Here is a 20,163-nt window from a genome sequence, read left to right on the forward strand (position 1 = left end):
TCACAACCCCCCCCCCATTTTCTTTCCATTGCCCAGCAATGCTCCCTTCCTACCCTTCCTAAATTAAAAGGAAAGAAACAGTAAAAATAAATACACAGAATAACTTGTTCTGAATTCCACTCCTAACGACTTGCTCTCTGGATAGTTATAGCAACTGGAGTCCACTGAAATAGGGTGTTAGTTATATAGACCTTTGTATGTGGATGTCCAGAAATAAGTGAGCAAGAAGCATGGTGCATGTCCACAGGTGTATCCTGTCCTTGGTTTGCAAGTTCACTGTTAGGAGGGTATGATCACAACTACTGTTGTAAACTTGTGGTTGCCACACTTTAAAGACTGTGGACTGAACCAAGAAACATACCTAATACCAATGCTAAACCACCTTGTGTCAGCTTACTCGTGAGAACATGGCAGACAAACTCCCACTAAGGAGCAGCATAAAGTCATTGCCTGCCCTCTGGCCTCTTCAAATCTGGGAAAGTGATAAAAAGAAAAGACAGGCAATCTAAGGAACTCCTCAAGATGGGAAAAGAAAAAAATAGTAACTCTATGCAGTAAGTAATCCTGGTCTGAACTCTAGTTCCAATTTTTTTATGTTTTGTGACAAATATTAAAACAATTGGCAACATGTTGATGATGTCTATATATTATAAAATGTCAGTAATTTTCTTTTTTTACTTGGGGGAGTGACAAGAGAGGGTCCTACTATGCAACTAAGATTGGCCTAAAAGCCATGACAATCTTCCTGCCTCAACTTGCCGAGTGATAGAATTATCACTACACCTGGCTTCACTATTAATATTCTTGTTTTAACGTGACATTTGTTCTTAGGAGACACACACACCATCTACAAGGTACTCACATATTACTCCACTAAATATATATATATATATATATATATATATATATATATATATATATATATATATATATATATAAGCTCAGCACGGCAGCACAGACCTGGAATTCCCAGCATTCAAGAATCTGAGGTGGAAGGATCATAAATCCTAGGGTAGCCTGGATGACTGAGTAAGGCCTTGTCTTCAAACATAATAGAAAATATGTGTTGTATATGTGTGGATATGTTACATATACATATGTAAATATACATATATATATACATATACACATACACACAAAATGCACACTTCTCTTAAGAGTCTATTTCTGCAGAGGTATTAAGTGTAAAATTATATTTAAAATTTAAATTACTCACAAAGATGTTTGGACTGACTCAAAGGCAACACTGTTCTCTCCCTCTGTGAATGTGAACTCACTTCAACTCCCTCTGCCACGGTGAGACTTTGCTCTCCTCTGCCACAGCAGAAAGTTTTGTAACTGGTAACGGTTTGAACCTCACTTCTCTTAGCTGTATAAGCCAGAGGTAAACTAGAAACCTGGGTCCTTGGGATCTAAATAACACCCACACAGACTCCCATTACATCCCTGTAAAAGCCCTATGCTTTCTCCAATATTCACACCAACTCTAGGGGCTAGGTCTTCATTTCTGGATCAAGCTTCCACAAAAACTTTCCTATTAGCAAATCACATCTCTGTCCCACATCCACAATCCACACTCTCCAGAATAGTGGCTTAACCATGAAACTTGGTCACAGCCTTGACAGTGCCTGCCCAGCAAAACCCTCACCATGCACCCAAGGCATTTTCCTGATGATATCAAGGATGCAGACAGAATTAAAATATGCGTCCCTGGGAAGTCTTCAGTCACCACTGGGTCATGAGAATTGAAAAGGACTCTCAGAAATGAGATTAGTGGCTCCTTCAGTCCAGCGTCTTGCCTCCTGGCTCCTCACCCTCTGTGCTCTGCATCTTTGCTGCTTTGGCACCCCCTCCTCCTGTGGCCTGGCTGCACTCACTTCTGCCTAGGCACAGCAGATCTTTCTCTTACCTAAGCAACTATGGCCTCCCAGAATCACAGGATTCTCCCAAATTGAAACCGTTCTCTCCCCTCAGATAGCGGCTAAGATGCTTTACTCTCTGGGTCTCTGTGAAGTAAGACCCAGTACTGGGATGCCATGGACTCCACTTGCTTTTACTTTTCATAATAAAAATATTTTATTGTACACGTCAACTTTCTAAAGCACACAAATGGCACTGCCGGAAATAATACAGAGAAGTGAACACAGGACAATTAAATCAACTGAAATATTATACCTGGTCAATTTTCCCTAGCAGGTGAACATTTAACGTGCATCTTTTTACCTGGGTACCTTATTTACACATGCCACTTTGTTTTTCTCAGAAGGTACATTGTGAGGTTCAGTCCGTGTCAACGAGAAAGGCAGCAGAGCTTTCAAAGCTGCGTAGCATTCCAGCTCTCATCTTCTAAAATGAAATAAACTTCTTTTTCTTTGTACCCCTTCTTCCTCCACCACCACTGCTATGCTTTCAGTTGTTCTGTCCCATTGAGACTAATGTTGATATCTTAATATTTAATTTGTCCTGATATCATTTTTCAAAAATACAAAGTTTGAAGGGTAGATGATCATGATAGATAGATAGATGATAGATAGATAGATAGATAGATAGATAGATAGATAGATAGATAGAATGATGACAGATTATAGCTAAATAAATAGATAAATTATAGATAGTGGGTAGATGATAGATATATAGATGATTGGTAGATAATAGATGATAGTAGATAAGTGTTACTGATAGAAGGGTAGTTAGATAGATAGATAGATAGATAGATAGATAGATAGATAGATAGATAGATAGGCAGACAGATAGATGATAAATGATATAGCATAGACAGACAGTGGGAGGGTGTTAGGTAGATAATCTCCACCAGTTCTTTCTCTGTTCTCCCAAGGGCACCATGGCTTGCCTTACCATTATGTACAATTAAAGAAAATCTAGTGCAGTCTCTGGGAAACATCAGGAAAAGGCAGGTCCCATCCTTGTTTGCTAAATGCAAGCCCCCAAATATAATCATCAAGTAATTGCCAAGCAGTTTGCAATCTTGGCTGAATTGTTTCATCTCCCAGTTTTATTCCTGAAACATCTTGACAGTAACTACTAGAGGGCAAGGTTGTAAGACTATTCAGATGTAGAATGACTCCTGAGCTTCCCCCAAACTGAACCCCCAGGGAAGCCCAGCTGAAGGTCATGAAAGTAAGCAAGGTGGGGAAATGCAAGCAAGCAGCCAGGAGAAGGAGTTTCTGGTCAGAAAAGAGGCTTTCACTTGGGGAGTGCTGGATCCCAGAATCCATGACAGCCAGCATTACTTCTAAGAAGAAATGCACATTAGTATAGCATCTGGGATGGAGGCTGTGAACACAGCCTTTTTGGAGCACCACTGCATTGTCAAACCCTGGCCTCAAGGAAGGCAGGCACAAGCTGCATCCAAATGCCATGCCTTTTCATCTGGGCTTACCTGGTGCTGGGAGAAGCAAGTGTGTAGCATGAATCTTAACAGGTCTTATTAATAAAAACAAACCTGGAGCCATGTATTGGGGTGAACGCTAAAATATCAGAGAGACAGAACAGGCCATAGCTAACCTCACCTCGCCAATTCCTCAGCTGATCTCATTTCCTCAGACTAGAAGCCTCTGAGTCCTCATCCAAATGGATCTCAGCTGAACTGCTGCTAAAAGCTAAAAGCTTAAAAGAGCTCTAGTTCCTGGTCCTCACGCCTTGTATACCTTTCTGCTTCCCGCCATCACTTCCTGGGATTAAAGCCATGTGTCACCATGCCTGGATGCTTCCAGTGTGGCTTTTAACTCACAGAGATCCGGATGGATCTCTGCCTTCAGAATGCTAGGATTAAAGGTGTGTGTGCCACCATTTTCTAGCCTCTATATCTAGTGGCTCTTCTGTTCTCTGACCCCAGATAAGTTTATTAGGGAACACAATATCACCACACAAGTGTGTGGGTTTGAATAAGTGCTTCAGCTTGGAGCCATACATGGGTGGGAAATGAAGCAAGAGGGAAATGAGAGAAGTATTGGGAAGCCATGCTGGAATTCATACAATTTTGTAACATAATGAGAATTTTCAGCTCTCTACAAGTCTGAGTTAGCAGCATTAGTATACTGCTACCTAGCCTGAGTCTGCAAGCTGACAGTTGGCTCTGAATCCTCCTCCCTCTCATTTTCTCCTTCCTTCAGGAACCATGCACATTTTACCTTAAAGGAATAAAGTAATAGCACCAAAACAATGTGTGTGCATGCACATGTGTGTGTGAGAAAGAGTGTGTGTGAGTGTGTGTGAGAGTGTTTGTGAGCATGTGTGAATGTGTTTGTGAGAGTGTGTGAGTATGTGCACATGTATGTGTGCACACATCTGTATATGACTGTGTGTGCATGTGTGTGAGTGTGTATGTTTCTAGGAAGAAAGTCATTTAAACATGTATGAAATGACTATAATATGAGAAGTTTTTTACTTCGGCATTCAACCGAGTGTTTGGGACCTACCACTGTTTTTAGTGTCTCAACTATTTGTAATACTAGAATTATTCTTAGAAATGGAGGAATGCATCTATCAGTATCGCATCACTGAGAGGTTCAGGTGGAAAGTGCCTTCCCCTACTGGGAGGCACACAGCATCTCTCTTCCCTTCCTGATGGGGCTCCTGCTTGCACAGTGTTCTCAAACAGCTGACTGTGGCAGAGGATAGTAGATCTGGAGTCTGCCCTCCAAAGATAAGAAGCAAAGTAACCAATGTGCAGATATATATTGCATTAATTTGTAATTGGTCCATGTATCTGTTTATACATTGCCCAAGAAGAAGCTCATGAGAGTTTCTGAATTTAGCCTCATCAGATCAATTAGCTCCATTTGCTTCTACAGCCCAGAGAGCTCTTAACAAAGAAGTCACCATCATGGTTCCCAAGGGTCCAGGGGTGGGGATATCACTCACAGTGTGGCTGCATGTGAGTTCCACTCACTTGGCCATGAATTCCAGTCCAAGGTCTCACAGATTCATAGCCATGTTTACAAAGATGGGTGGAACATAGAATTAGAAAAGATGAAGGGATTCTTGGGAGACCTGAGCCTTCACCCTCTCAGTGGCTGGGACTTCTGTTCTTTTGTGCTTTTGCACAGATGCATCCACCCTTCCATGCATTTATGTGTGTCTCTCTCTATGTGTGTTATATGTATGAGTGCACACCTATTACTGTATGTGTGAGGGCTGTAACTCTAGTGTTCCTCTATTGCCTCCACCTGATATTTTGAGACAGGGCCTCCCAGCGACTCAGGAGCTCACTGGTTCAGCTCAGCTGATGGACTGGCGAGCCCTGGAGATTCTGCTTTCCCCACCTGCCAGCACTGGAGTTAGAAGCACACATCACTACTCTTGACTTTTATGTAGATGCTGTAGACCCGAACTCAGGCCCCCATGCTTACATAGCAAGCATTGTACCCGACCGGGCCATCTCCCTTGCCCCCAGTGTCTGTTCTTACAAAATGAAGCAACTAGACCAAGCCACAGGGTATAACTCAATTAGCTCTGGTAACACAGCCGTGGGAAGCTACCTCTGTATATGACTCTCAGAAGTGATAGGGCCTGTGACCCTCCCCCAAGACATTTACATTTAAATATTAAAATATATTTACATTTAACTCGCACTTTAGAAATGATCTTTGACTTTTAAATGTTGGGGTGTACTTGTGTTCATGGCTGTGTTTTTTGCAAGAGCCAATGTGAGAAGCAACCCAAGTGCCCACCGACGCTTGAATGGAAAACGAAACATAGAATGTGAGTGCACAGAGTGAATGATTGCTTCATGCTAACAGGGAAGGAACTCTGAGACATGCTCAGGACATAGGAGCCTTAAGGACATTATACTTAAGTGAAATAAGGCAGGCATAAAAGGTCAAGTGTTGTACGCTTCCACTAACAAGAGATATCACAGAGACAGAAGGTATACAGTTGCCAGTCTGAGAAGAGAAGGGAGGTTGCGTAATGGGTTGTCATAGTTTCTTTCCCTGCTGCTGTGTTAAAATACCCTAGCAAAAACAACTTAGGGAAGACAGATTTCTTTTTCTGACTCACTCTTCAGGAGTATAGTTCATCAGGGCAGAGGAGTTATGAGGCATCAGGAGCTTGAGGCAGCTGGTCACAACACGTTGCTGTAGTCAAGGAGCAGAGAATGATGAATGCATGGTATTTTCCACTTCTCCTTGGTTTTATGCACTCTGGGATCCTCTCAGCCAAGAATGGATCCATCCAGAGTCAAAACAGTCTTCTTCTCATGTCAGCTAAGGATATCAAAGTTATCTCATGTAGGCATGCCCAGGGGCCCATCTCCCAACTGATCCTGATTCTACCACATTGATAAATGGTACTATGTAGATGTAACCAACCTTCTTATTAAATAAGAAACACAGAACCAATGCAAAGAAGAAAGCCAAGAGTTCAGAGCTAAGAGCTAAAACCTTACCCTTCCTCCTGCGGTGGTCCTACCTCTCCGAACCAGAGCTACCCCTGTGTTAAAGTCTTTATATAGAGTTCCTGTCCTGCCTTCTCATTGGTTGTAAACCCAACCACATGACCGCCTCCTCACGGCCTGTCTGTATAGACCTCCAGGTTTTCCATGATTGGTATTAAGATTAAAGGCATGTGTATCCAATAATGGCTGTATCCCTGAACACACAGAGACTTACCCAGCTCTGCCTACCAAGTGCTGGAATTACAAGCGTACGCCACCACTGCTCTGCTTTCCTATGGCTTGCTAATAGCTCTGACCCCCGGGCAACTTTATTTATTAACATACAAATAACATTTTAATACAAATAAAATATCACCATAGTACTAACCATCACACAGTTATAGATTGGTTTTGGTGTTTTAGTTCATATTTCAGGGGGACACAGTGGAGGATAGTGTTTCCTCTGAGTGTGTGTGTTCAAGATACAGATTATCCAACCCAAAGGCTCACACATGCTAGTCAAGTGGTCTGCCACTGAGCTCCACCTTCAGCTGTGTTTGCTTGTTCTTTGCAGTAGGGTCTCACTATAGCCCAGGCTGGCCTCACTACTGCTTCAGTCTCTCAGACTGCTGGGAATACAGGCCTGTGCCACCACACTTGGCTGAGAGTTTTATTTGGGGTTGGTGACAATGGGAGGTTGACAATGGGTACATAGTGAAATGTACTTGATAGCACTAGTCTGCATAAGTTAAAGTGGTTGAAATAGAAATTTTGACACTACTTACATTTACCAGAATTCTTTAAAAAGACAAGTAATAAACAAGAGCATGGAGAATTTGTTCCCTTAGCCCTGCCTTTAACCCAGCCTTTCCCAAGCTGACATCTTACATAATCGTAGTACAGTTAGTAAAAGCAGCAGGGAAGCATTGATACTAATTATTAAGATCTTTACAAAATTTTCCAGTGGCCCCACAAATGTCTTTTTCTCTGATGCAGGCTCTAACCCAGGGTGTGTGTATTGAACTGCCCTGTCTTCTTTGTCTCCTCCAATTTTGAAAAGTTCTTAGTCTTTCATGAATATGACTTCAAAGACACTTGGCCAGTTATGGGTTTGTCTGACATTTCCACCTGATAGAATACACATTATGTATTTGTCCCTAGATCTTTACACAGGGAGAGTATGTCCTTCCTATGGGTGCCTAGGCATGTGACTGCAGCATCTCATCACGGGGCCATTCACTTAGTTCACTTGGTTAAGGCAGGATCTTCTAGGTTCCTTTTATTCACCTGTCATTGTGTTTTTCCCCATTAACTTTGTCATCCATTGGTGATGTTCACCAGCCACACTTCCTGATGTGCTGTTTCCTAAATGATGGTGTTCAACTTCTACCATCACCTCCATAAGTCCACTGAAAGGAAAATTTCCCTTTGCCTCCATTCAAATTTAGTTTCTAAAACTCAATAAACAAAGCCAGAAGAAAAATAATGGATATTCTTCCAAAACTCACTGGTACTTAACCCCAGTTCTTTTCTAGTGTTAAAATTCTCAGATTTATAGTGCCCTATTTAATAGGAAGTGAAAATCTAAATCTGGTACAATGAGCAGTGGTCAAGGGCATATGATTTTGGGTAGCCAGTGGCTTTATGGCAGAGTTCTCTTCCCCTCAGTCTACTTTTTAATACTAAAATCTTAACATTACCCCAAGCACATGAGTAGGGTTAAGTAGAAAATGTATTCAAGAACCATTAAGCCTGGAAAATGCACCTGAAATATTTATGTTAAATATGCCCTAGAGAACCTGGTTTTTAATGAACAGAAACTAAATTACAAAAGCTACAGTGTTCCAAAGACTTTCTCTTGCATGCCAGTCCCCTGGCAGAGTTGGCTGTGCTCTTGAAGCCCATCCTAAAGCCACAGACCTGATCCTAGCCCTCTCCTCCCGAGCCAAGAATGTTCCAGCAGAGCCTCTATCTGAGCTGCTGTGACTGATATCATAAATGGACTGATAACTAATCTTATTACAAACTTCCAAATTGCCCTAAAAGGCAAGGAAATAAAGCGTATTTTTATTTAGCTATTTCTTTCCTGTTATCCACAGCTAAGGGAAAAATACTAAATGTGGTAGTATAAAACAATAACTATTTCATTGTGGCTGTATTTGAGGGTTAGAAATTCAGACAATTCAAAGAGAAGAAACCTTAATGGCAAATAAGCATATGAAAATACTCAAACATTTAGAACAAAGAAACCCAAATAAGGTGGTATATTTATGTATCAAGTTGGCAAATATTTAAACATCAATCAGTAGCTACTGATTTCATGTTGTTGAGAATACAGAAAAATTGATATTTGTATTCTTACTCTGGTTTTGGTAAATTTTGGAACATACAACCTTAGGAGAAACTTGGAGAAGCATACTGTTATCTCACTGAACAATTCTGGGATATAGGAAAATTTCATTTATGCATAGTGTCCATTGTCTGTTATTGTAAAAAAAAAAATACTCAACACAGTCAACTTATAAGGAGAAAAGAGATTTAGGGGTTCCCAGTTTGGGAGGCTTTGTTTTGGGGTCTGTGACAAAGTAATATATTAAAGCTGCTCACATCATCACTAGAAAGCAAAGGGGGAGAAAGAGGAAGCAACTAGTTCCTTTTGTGATGTGGATCCAATGACCTGAAGACCTCTCAGGAGGCCCTACCTCTTACAGTTTTCCACCACCTCTCCACAGTGAAAAGTGAGAGCCAAGACATTAACTCGCGGCTTCTGGAAGACATTGTAGATCTTAACTATGGCCCCGCCACACTCTCACACTCACTTTATTTCTGTAAACTAGTAGAGGAGTCCCTTCTTTCACTGCCAGTTTTATTGATTTGATCATTTTCTCTTATTTTTGTTCTTAACAATAATTTCAGATTTGTCATTCTTGTTATATATTTTAAAGAATAACTTATTGAACTTTATGTTTTTCTGTATTCTGTTTCATTTATTTTAACACAAATATTTTACTTCTGTTATTCTTGGGATTAGGGTGGGGGGACAGGATTTCATGGTGGCCTGGAACTTATGATCCTCCTGCCTCCACTTCCCTTCTGCTGGGATTACAGTTCTGTGACAGTTTGGATGCAACTTGCTTTTTTAAGTTTCATCAGATGTAAAATTAGGCTACTGATTCCAGATCTTTCTTCTCTTCTTCCGTCTTATCATCGTTCTCTTCCTCACCCTCCTTCTCACCCTCCTTCCCCATTCTCCTCCTCCCCTTCCTCCTTGTGTCCAAGGGACTGAGATTGACCCCAGGGCCTTAAGCATAGTAAGAAATCATGCTACCACTGAGCTATATCTCCAATCCCCTTCTTTTCTATTGGGCAATTTATAGCTACAAATATTCCTTTAAGCATTGCTTTGCCTGAATTCATAAGTTTTGGTATTCTTGCTTTTGTTTTATTTGACTCAAAATATTTTCTAATTGCTCTTGTAATTTTTCTTTCACTTATTGATAATTTAGTAATATATTGTTAATTTTCACATATTCCTGAACTGCATGATTTTTTTTAATGTCATTATAAAGTGTGATCAGAAAACATATTCTATGTTTTCACTCTCTAAATTGATTGACACCCATTCAGTATCCCAGTATATGGTGTATCCTGGAGAATATTTCACTTGTATTTGAGAAGACATATTTTCTTCTACTTCTTGACAAATATCGTGTGCATCTGCTAAGCCTTCTTGGTTTATAGATTTGTTCATGTCTTCAGTTTACTCTTTGATCTTCAGCCTATCATTTCAGTCCTAACACAAGCAGGTCTTTCAAGTCTCTAACTGTGGTCACTATCCTTCTATCACTGGAACAAAACACCTGAGATAGCTATCCCACAGAAAGAAAGGGCATATTTTGGCTCATATTTTCAGAGTCTCTAGTCTGTGGTCAATTGTCCCCATACCAGAGGGTAAAGGGTGACAGAGAAAATCCACTTACATCTTAAACTAAGGAAAAGAAGAAGAAAGGGCCCCTCGATGACTAAAGAACCATCATTAGACCCCACCTCCTAAAGTTTCCACCGCCTTCAAACAGCACTACCCTGGAAATGAAGTCTTCAGCACACAGGCCTTTAGGAGATATTCAAATCCAAACTAAAGCACCATCAGTGACTGACAAATTATTTCATTTCTCCCTGCGATTCTACCAGGTTTTGTTTTGTCTTTTAGAGACTTTGTTAATAGGTGAATTGCATATTTTTATGGTTTCATGCCATTTGAGGGATTTATTTTTATCATTATAAAATGTTATTCCTTGTTTCTATCAATAAATTTTGTCTTAAATTGGTTTAGTTTGATACTTATATAGCAACACCTATTATTTTACTATTGTGTAGATAATATATTTTTTCACATTCTTTAATTTTCAACCTGTGTATTTGGATCTGAAATATGCTTCTAGTGAATAGCACATGGTGCAGTCACAAATTGAATGCTTTACTTATCAATTCTGGCAGTTTAACTTTTGACTGAAATTTTGAAACTTTTTACTTTATATTGATAAAATTTACATATGTCATTTTCTATTTCTCCTCTACATGTCTATGTATCCAGTTTTGCATCCCTGATTAAGTACTTGAAACAAGCTACTTATGAGGTAAAAAGGAGGTTTGCTTTGGCCCATGGACCTTCAGGCTCAAAGTCCTAGATCAAGTGATCCCATTATCTTGGAACTCTGAAAAAGATCTCTATATTGCTGTGGTGAAAGCCCACGTCAGAGCCAGTGGCCACATCTCAAGCCTTAAGAGACAAATAATGCACTATAGACCCCTTTCAGGGGATACCCCCAAATAACCTAAGGACCCTCTACAAATCCCTGACCCCAAAGTATCTATCACTTCCCAATAAAACTAGCCTGGGAATCGTTAGGACACACCCATCCAAACAATCTCATATAACTTTATTTCTCTATTCTTTCATAACTTCCCTTTTGTGTTAAATGTTGTCCAAGGTACCATCTTAAGCACTGTGATTATTTGATAATTATAGATTATTACATGACAAAATAGGTAGTTGATATTAAAAGAGAATTAAAATAAAAAATATTATCTAGTGTATCATCATAAGGTACTATATTTATTTCATGATTTATTGTTTATTTTTATTGGTTGCTTTGGAGATTACAATTAATATATTAAATAGCGTCTCAGATTTAAAGCCACAATGATCAATATATAAAAATGTAGCTCTATTGTTGCTATATTCCCTTCCTCCATTTTTATGCTATGGTTGTTATACAAATTTATTGTATACATTATTGGCCAGTAAACACATCTTTATAATTATTGCTTTATACTCACCTTTTAAATAAAGTAGAGGAAAAAAAGACTGTTACAAGCAAAAATTCATTTATAATCTCAGTGTTACTCAGCTTTTTACCAGTGATGCAATAGTCATGAGACATCAGCACACAGGAGCAAATCCATGAGACATCAGCACACAGTAGGAAAGGTATGAGACATCAGCACACAGGAGCAAATCCATGAGACATCAGCACACAGGAGCAAATCCATGAGACATCAGCACACAGGAGCAAATCCATGAGACATCAGCACACAGGAGCAAAGCCTTATCTTGGCTCTTCTCTCCAGAAGCTTCCACTCATGACCTACAGACTCCTTCCCTTTGTGCCAGATGTGGAGAATGACATCACAGTGAGGGAATATGTAAAGGAGGAGGCCAGATGTGAGAGACAGAGGACAGGGCAGAGATGGAGTGTGCCCTCCAAAGAAAGACACCCACCCCCACTGCCTTGCTTTGAGCTAGTTCCTCCAACTAGGCTCCATATGCTGTCATTTCCACCACCTCCTCAGTGTCACCAGATGGGGACCTTCGAGACAAGAGCATCCGGGAGACAACTCAGATCCAGACTATAGCACTGCCCTTTATACTTTATGTTTGCCACCACTGCGATTGTTCATTTCTCCCCATGGATTCCCATAAATGTCAAAAAGCCTTCCATTTTACCTGAAGTTAGCAATTCTTAGTGAGAATCTGGGGCTGTATGAGTTTCTTTATTTTTCAAGATTAGTTTTATTGGACCAGAATTATTGGTAAATGGATTTTCTTTTGGCATCAGGAATATGCCATCCAACAGTCATGTAATCTCCATGACTTCCAATAGGCAGTCAGGTGGTTTTGGGCGTTCTGTGTTGGGCTGTATTCAACACTGGAAACAAACTCAAAGCTTTGTGCATTCTATTCAAGCACTCTACTGCTGAGGTCCATCCCTGGCAGAAAGTCAGTTTTGAATCTTACTGAGCATCTCACATACATTTTTGGCTCAACGCTCATATGATTCTCACGTTTGCCTCTCGACAAGTTGACCATTGTACGTATAATATACAAATCTCTGACTTTATCCTATTCTGATCTTATTGCACTTCTTAGATAAGAATATTAATTGCCTCTGGAACTTTCTCTATTCTATATGTAAAACTACAGAAGTTTTCAGCCATTGTTTCTTCCTGTCTATTTCTCTCCTCTTCTTGTGAGACTTCTCAGAGGGTCTTTATTTATCCTCCCCTCTTCCTAGGCATGGACCATGTGTTCCTGTTTCTTTATATGCCTCATGATACTTTTACTAAAGACTGACATCTTAAGGAACACCATATAGCAAATCTGGAAGTAAAATTTCTCCCCACTTCCTGAATGTTCTAGACTTTATTGTTGCTGTGTTGATTTATTTATTTGTTTGTTTAGTGTATTTCCTAGACTAATTCTCTGAACTCTGTGACCACCAGGTGGTGATGGTGCATGCTTTTAATCCTAGCACTCAGGAGGCAGAGGCAGGAGGAATTCTGTGAGTTTGAGGGTAGCCTGGTCTCCAGAGTGAGTTCCAGGACAGGCTCCAAAGCTACACAGAGAAACCCTGTCTCAGAAAACTAGAAGGAAAGAGGAGGAGGAGAAGAAGAAGAAGAAGAAGAAGAGGAGGAGGAGGAGGAGGAGGAGGAGGAGGAGACGGAGGAGGGGGGAGGAGGAGGAGGAAGGGAAAGAGGAAGGGGAGGAGGAAGAAGGGGAAGGGGAAGAGGAAGAAGAAGAGGAAGGGGAAGCAGCAGCAGCTGCAGTGTTAGACAATTGCCATAGACTGTCTTCAACAAATGCTCCAAAAATAAAGACTTTCTCAGTGAACAATGTCTGAGTCATATAACAAACCTTGTCCCTGTAAATGGCACTTTCTGGCTATCTTCCAGTTATCTGGGAATGGGGCTTCTTGAATGACTCCAATCCTGGCGCATCCTCCAGTGTCTGTTAAGTTGCCATTTCACACAGATCTGGTTGAGATGACTTTGAAGCCATCTGCTATCTAAGGAACTTTAGAATTTGGCATCAGTGGACAGACAGGACACGTTATAAACCTCACAAATATTTTGGTTATTATTGGCAGAGTACTTGTTTGATTAAATGCTCCTGGGGGTGGGGGGGCTGCAAACTTCTTGTTAATTTTCAGAATTCTGAAATCATTGTTTGGCAATTGTTTCCAGTGTTTCAGTTGCTTTTTTGAAAGTGACTTTTAGTGCTCCTGGACTCATTATTCTTGAAACATAGCAGTATCTTTAATTATTAAACAAGAAAGAAAGAAAGAAATGTCTCAGCATACATCAGCAATGGAAAGTAGCTGGTTATTTCTACTCTTTGTTCTTTGGGAGGCCCTGCCACACAACTCCCAAATAAATACACAGAGACTTATTCTTACTTATGAATGCCCGGCCTTAGCTGGGCTTATTTCTAGCCAGCTTTTCTTAACTTTATTATCCTGTCTACTTTTTGCCTCTGGAACTTTCTCTATTCTATATGTCTTTCTTTACTTCTGTCGCTGGCACTGTGGCTGGGTGGCTGGCCCCTAGGGTCCTCCTCTCCTCCTTTTTTCATTCCTCCCTTTACTTTTATTTATTCTCTTTGCCTGCCAGCCCCACCTATCCTTTCTCCTGCCTAACTATTGGCCATTGGGCTCTTTATTAGACCAATCAGGTGTTTTAGACATGCACAGTAACACAGCTTTATAAAGTTAAACAAACGCAACATAAAAGAAGGCAACACATCTTTGCATTACTAAACAAATATTCCACAGCATAAATGAATGTAACACATCTTCAACTAATATTCCACAACAGTGGAAAGTCTAGGTACATCATGGTATATCTCATGTCATAGCAACTGCTACCAACAGAGAAGTAAAAGTAGAGTGTGTGATAACATGTGAGTGGAAGATGAAAAACCACTTTATATAATAATATGTAATAGATGTGACGTATGCAACCAAAATTAACTCATTTATTTAAGAAAATAATGATTTGCTCCTGAGAATGGGTTAGCTTAGAAGAAAAAAAAAAGATTGTCCTTTATGCCAAATACTACTAATAAAGAAAAGGTGATTTTTTTTAAAAAAAAAAAATTGGTTCTTTTTGTGTATTATGTTTGTGTTTTCCTGAGTTTTCTAAATCTACTATATGTTCCTCTTATAATGATGATAGTTACTTAAGAAATATTTGTGCCACACTGAGGCACTACTTGATCTAAAATTTCTCAAATAGGCCCCATTTAATTTTGAAAAACTTCTTTCAAAGCATTCACTTCCTGTTCCCTTTTCTTCCAAGCACTTTATCAAAGACTATTGGGGTCCAGCCCCTCGATAGCCCTCTCCCAGGGTCCATGGAAGAAATCTACAACTAGCTGATATTCTAATCTTTGACAATATTAAGTGAATCTACATACACAAAACTTTTTAGTTCATTCACTTTATTCTTCTGAGTCAGTTCTCTCTCTACATGGCTTCTATTCTGTTTTCTTACTTAGCTCTTTTCTTGCCTGATTCTCTCTACCTCTTTCTGCTGTTTCCTCTAAGTGCTATCTTAATTCCTTCATCTTAGTTCTGCCTCATCTTGGTCTTTCTCATCTCATTCTTACCCACCTAGTTCTTCCCCATCTGGCTCTTCCTCATCATCCTTCTCATCCTCCAATCTAATTCTCCTCCAATCTAGTTCTCTGTCCCTTCTCCTCCTGTCCTCTCTTAACTCCAAGTTCTTTTTCATCTCCATCCTCATCTTCATCTTCATTTCTCTCCATCTTGGTTCCTTCCTGTTCCTCTCCTGGAACCGGTCTATCCCCTTGCAAGCTCTGTGTGTCCCTTAAAATAAAACTGCCTCTATTTTTCTATGTTGCCATTTACTGGCAGGGCAGGGTAGCTCTGCTCAGAGCTAGAAAGCCTGCCTCATAGCTATACTGCACCTGGTATCCAAAAAACCCTTTTGTTCTGAGTCAATTGCTCTGGAATGCCACTTGGGCTGTGAGAGAAAGGAGGATCTGAGCTTCATTTGCACAAGAAACAAAGCTATGCACCTAACTTCTGCCTGTCTCCTAGGCCTAGGGGAAAGGCAGGGTCTCCTTAAGAGTGTTTACCTTAATTCAGATCAGTGGTTAGTCTGAAAAGCTTATTCTGTCTGCCATTTTGGTCTAGAATGCTTGAGAGGTATTTCAGATAAATACATAGTTAGTATGAGAGCACACATGAAATTCATAGCAGGAAACAGCTGATGTATTAAAAGCCAAATAACACCAAACACACCCTGAGATTTGGGTTCATCTGGAAGAATTCCTTGATTCTTCCAGGTATAGCTTTACCATATACAGCTGAATTTCTACTTCATATTGCTGTGGCTCATAGCAGCACTTGGTTGCAACACATATCTATATTTTGCCATCAAATACTTTGAATGGTGGAACACTTCAATTCAGGAACCCCTTTGAAAATCTCATGAAAACCATGTGTCCTCTCTCCAGTGAAAATGTATATGTGCACATTATTTTCTTCATTGTGAAGCATTCAGTTAAATTAATTGTTCAGGGCAAGTACTGCAAACTATATTTTCATCAATATGAAGGCATGTGGAAGAGGTACAGAGATCTGGAGACCTTGGGTCTTTATACATATATGTGTGTATGTATGTATGTGTGTATACATGCATGTGTGTGTGTATGTAAATTTTATAAATGCTTACCTTTATGCAAAAGAGAAAGAGAGAGGGCCCTAGAAGGGAAAGGGGGTGACTTGCCTAAGACCATTCTATAAGATGATAAAAAACATGGGCTATATGCAAGAGTCCAAGCTTTTAGATCAAGGTTCTTCCCTCAAGTTACCTGGGACCATAAAACAAATGGCAGTACACGCTAGATCTTCTGTGACTCTTACAGAAAGACAAGCTCTCCCTGCCATGACTTTTTTCTCTGGTCTTGGCACTCACACTTAATTCCAGGCATCCTTGGAACATAGGAAGATAGTGTGGAACCTGGCCTAGCACCTAGCAGGCACTTGTCAGATTTGTGACCACAGTGTTCCCAACCAGAGAAGAGATACCAAAGAGTCACAGGGAAACCCCAAGAGAGATTGGAATCAGTCTGTAAGAGAGCACTTTGTTACAACACAGCCCTGGGGCAACTGGATATAGAGTGATGTATAAACACTTTCCAAGAGAAGAGGTTGGAGAATTTGGTGTGAGTATAAGAAAAGACCGGGTTATAAAAGCTATGACTTTGAAGAAAGGGGAGGAAATGGGTGCCAGATAGGCAGTGAGGAAAGCGAGAGCACAGAGGTTAGGGGTCTAACAGGAGATTTGAACTGTGTCCTCACACAGTTCCTGCTTACATGTCCCTATCCTGGTGCCAATCCGGAAACTAACCATCCTCCTGTCTTTGACTTTCCACAGCTCCCCTTTGCAGAAGGCCTGTATCACTTTTATCACAATGGCCTTGCAAAGGCCAAAAGAAGACGCAGCCTACCCCACAAGCAGCAGCTGGAGAGAGACCCCAGGGTGAGTTCTGTCCAGAAACCTGAATCTTGATCTCTGCTGCCACACCAGAACTCACCTGGTAGATACAGAGGGCAGACAGGAGATGTTGAAATGCTGGGATTTTTATATACTTTGATAGATGAAATGGATCATTGAAAGACACCATAGACTCCCTGCTCCCGTTTAGTTCATAGTAAATAACCCTAGGCCACATGGACAGGGATGGGGGTGTGGTTCTCGGGTGCTTCATTGCCTTTTTTAATTATTGCATGAAGATTGCAGATTCCCTGGAAGCATGCTTTGGCCTGTGGTGAATGGAAAGACACATAGTGGTTTAGTGAGTTGTTTATGGAAGGTTTCTACTGGCAAATTCATGCTTTGAAAAGGTTTCTGTGTTTCATATTATGAACGGAACAATATGGAGACCAGTGGATGATGATCAGCTCTCCTCAGTGGGTGTCTCAGTATTCACACATGGCTGCAGCCACAGACCTCAGTCAGTCTTCATCCTCTGTATCTTCTTCTACTGACCCATCTGCTCCTCACTCCTCAGCTGTCTTCTTTTTAAATTTTTTTAATTAAAATATAGTCATAACATTTCCCCCTTCCTTTTCCTGCCTTCAATCTACCCCTCCCCTTTGCTCCTTCTCAAACTTATGACCTTTTTTGAATTATTGCTATATTTTATTTGTACAAATACAACCTGCTGAGTCCACTTAGTGCCTCATATATATATATAATTTTACAGATGGCCACTTGGTGTTGGATAACCTGTTACAGATTCCTGGAAAAGATTGATTCTCCCTCCATCAGTAGTCCTTAGCTGCCTGAAGGTCTATGTCTAGAGGTTCAACCCCATGAACCTCCATGTTAGAATGTTTATTGGTGTTGTCTTTGTTCTGGTCTTGCTTAGGCAACCCTATTGTTAAGGTTTCTTAGGTATATCTTCCATGTCATTTCTAGGAGATACAATCTCCCAGAAGACTTCCTGGTCCTCTGGCTCTTACAATCTTCCTGCCCCCTTCTTCCTTGATGTTCCCTGAGTCTTGAGTATAGGATTGTGCAGTAGATGTGTCCACTAGGGCGAGACACCCCACAATCAGTTGTTCTCTGCGTTGTGACAGTTATGAATTTCCATCAGCTACAAAGAGAACTCGGCTGTCTTCTTAGTGCTCATGATCTCTATCTTTTACCATGAATTTTTATTTTACTCTTGGACTCCAGATTTTATTTTCGATTCCCTTGGACAGCTAAAATTCGTTTTTCCAACCAAATGTGAGACCTTAGCCATGAGGAGTTCCTCTACAGTGTTCCTGTTCCTTCTCTTCAGAGCAGGAACCTTACCATCATGGCATTCTTCCTCCTCTAGTCTCCAATTACCTCATGTACCTATACACTCATCCCATTGGGGATATTCTGGTTTCTCTTAGCCAAGTTCTAAGACACAAAGTACCACCAAGGTCAAGTTTATGTCTATGCTTTGAAGGCAGTGCAACCTCTTTCATATGAATCTTGAGGAATAGACAGTAAGTGGGAAAGATGTTTGAGTCAGAGATTTGTACAAGATCCCTTTTTAGTAAGTAGACCTGGGAATTTTTTTTCTAAAACTGATGAATATTCTGTGAGTTTTAATTAGGGCTTTATTTAGAAAGTAAAGGCTCCCAAGCAAGCTACCAGATGACAGGCCATAGGCAATTTTGTTTTACTCCTTAACACAGGTCTTCCCACATGGCCTGGGAGGAATTTTGATTCTGAGAAGGCATTTTATCATTGTTTTTGCAATAAAGGCCAAGTGTCTAATGCTGAGTCTGTTGTGTAAGTCATCACCATGACCCAAATGAAGAGCTCTATTTCATAGCCTTGTCCTTGTCCCTACTAGCTAATTGCCCGAGGACACCTTTGGGCACCATTGGAAGGGATCTTATTAATATCATTTTTTTAATCCAATGTGAGTACCACAGGGCAAGGACCACCCAGGTACACTATGATACTGGTTCTCCCTCATGTCAACCATGTCCCAGCTTACCTGTGATGGGCAATCAGTTTCATTTTACTTATATAATGCTATAGAAGCCCTGTATTGCCCTCCCACATCTTCAAAAATACATAAAAGGAATGAAGCAAAAACAGAGAGATACTTTTAAGCCCAGGGAGGCTGAAAGGATAATTGAAGAACAGGCTATCTAAAAGGCTATTGTTTGGATCAGGGAGACTATGTGAGGCCACTAAGCTGAGATTATTTCACTGGAAATGATCCCTGGCATGGTGATTCTTGGTGTCCTGTGATGTTTACAAAAGGGGAGATAATAAGATGGGTTAGTAATAAAGGAGTTCACATCTTGGTAATTCTAGTCATTCGTCTTTCTTCTCAAAATGTTGCCCATTATCACACAGGGGCATCTGTTCCCTTCTGTCATGCATTTTAAGTGTCCTAGTAGTCAACTTCCTGGATCTAGTAGAAGTAAACATCTGCCCTGCCCATAAAGGCCCACAGAAGTCATCAGGGAACTTAGTCAAGATTAAATAGCCTGAATGTTGTCAATAATAAATTCATTTTAGGAGAATAAATAGAGCATGAAGTTCTCATACATCTTTAACCAAATAAAAGTTGTTGTTGTTGATTGAAAAAGCAAAGTCTACTTACAACTAACTGCTTCATTTCAAAATGTTACATTAAGGCTTCAATCTTTTCTGTGCGATATTCTTATGGTCATATAATGTTAGGCATCTGCAGAGGTCAGAATTGGCAGGCACTATTCTGAACAATGATATGGAAGCCCCAGGGAAATAAACCCTTTCCTCCCTGAGTTGTTTTGGTCATGATGTTTTTATCCCAGCAACAGTAACCCTAACTAAGACAAGGCTTCTAAGCATATACCAACAAATTGCAAAATGAAAGTAAATAAAAGTAGAGAAATAAAAGGGGAATTGTTGGGGAA

At 40.3% G+C, this 20,163-nt stretch overlaps 1 protein-coding gene across 1 annotated transcript in view; it reads left to right on the forward strand.

Annotated features, from left to right (window-relative positions):
- The window catches only part of Pcsk2 (proprotein convertase subtilisin/kexin type 2), a 244,891-nt gene that overhangs the window by 17,060 nt on the left and 207,668 nt on the right, over positions 1-20,163 (forward strand). Inside the window, exon 2 of the mRNA XM_052725490.1 lies at positions 17,141-17,245. Within this exon, the coding sequence (XP_052581450.1) occupies positions 17,141-17,245 (105 nt within the window). The remainder of the gene's footprint in view (positions 1-17,140; positions 17,246-20,163) is intronic.

Source organism: Peromyscus californicus, unplaced genomic scaffold, assembly GCF_007827085.1.
Source record: "Peromyscus californicus insignis strain IS unplaced genomic scaffold, ASM782708v3 Scaffold_7__1_contigs__length_154581171, whole genome shotgun sequence".
NCBI lineage: Eukaryota > Metazoa > Chordata > Mammalia > Rodentia > Cricetidae > Peromyscus > Peromyscus californicus.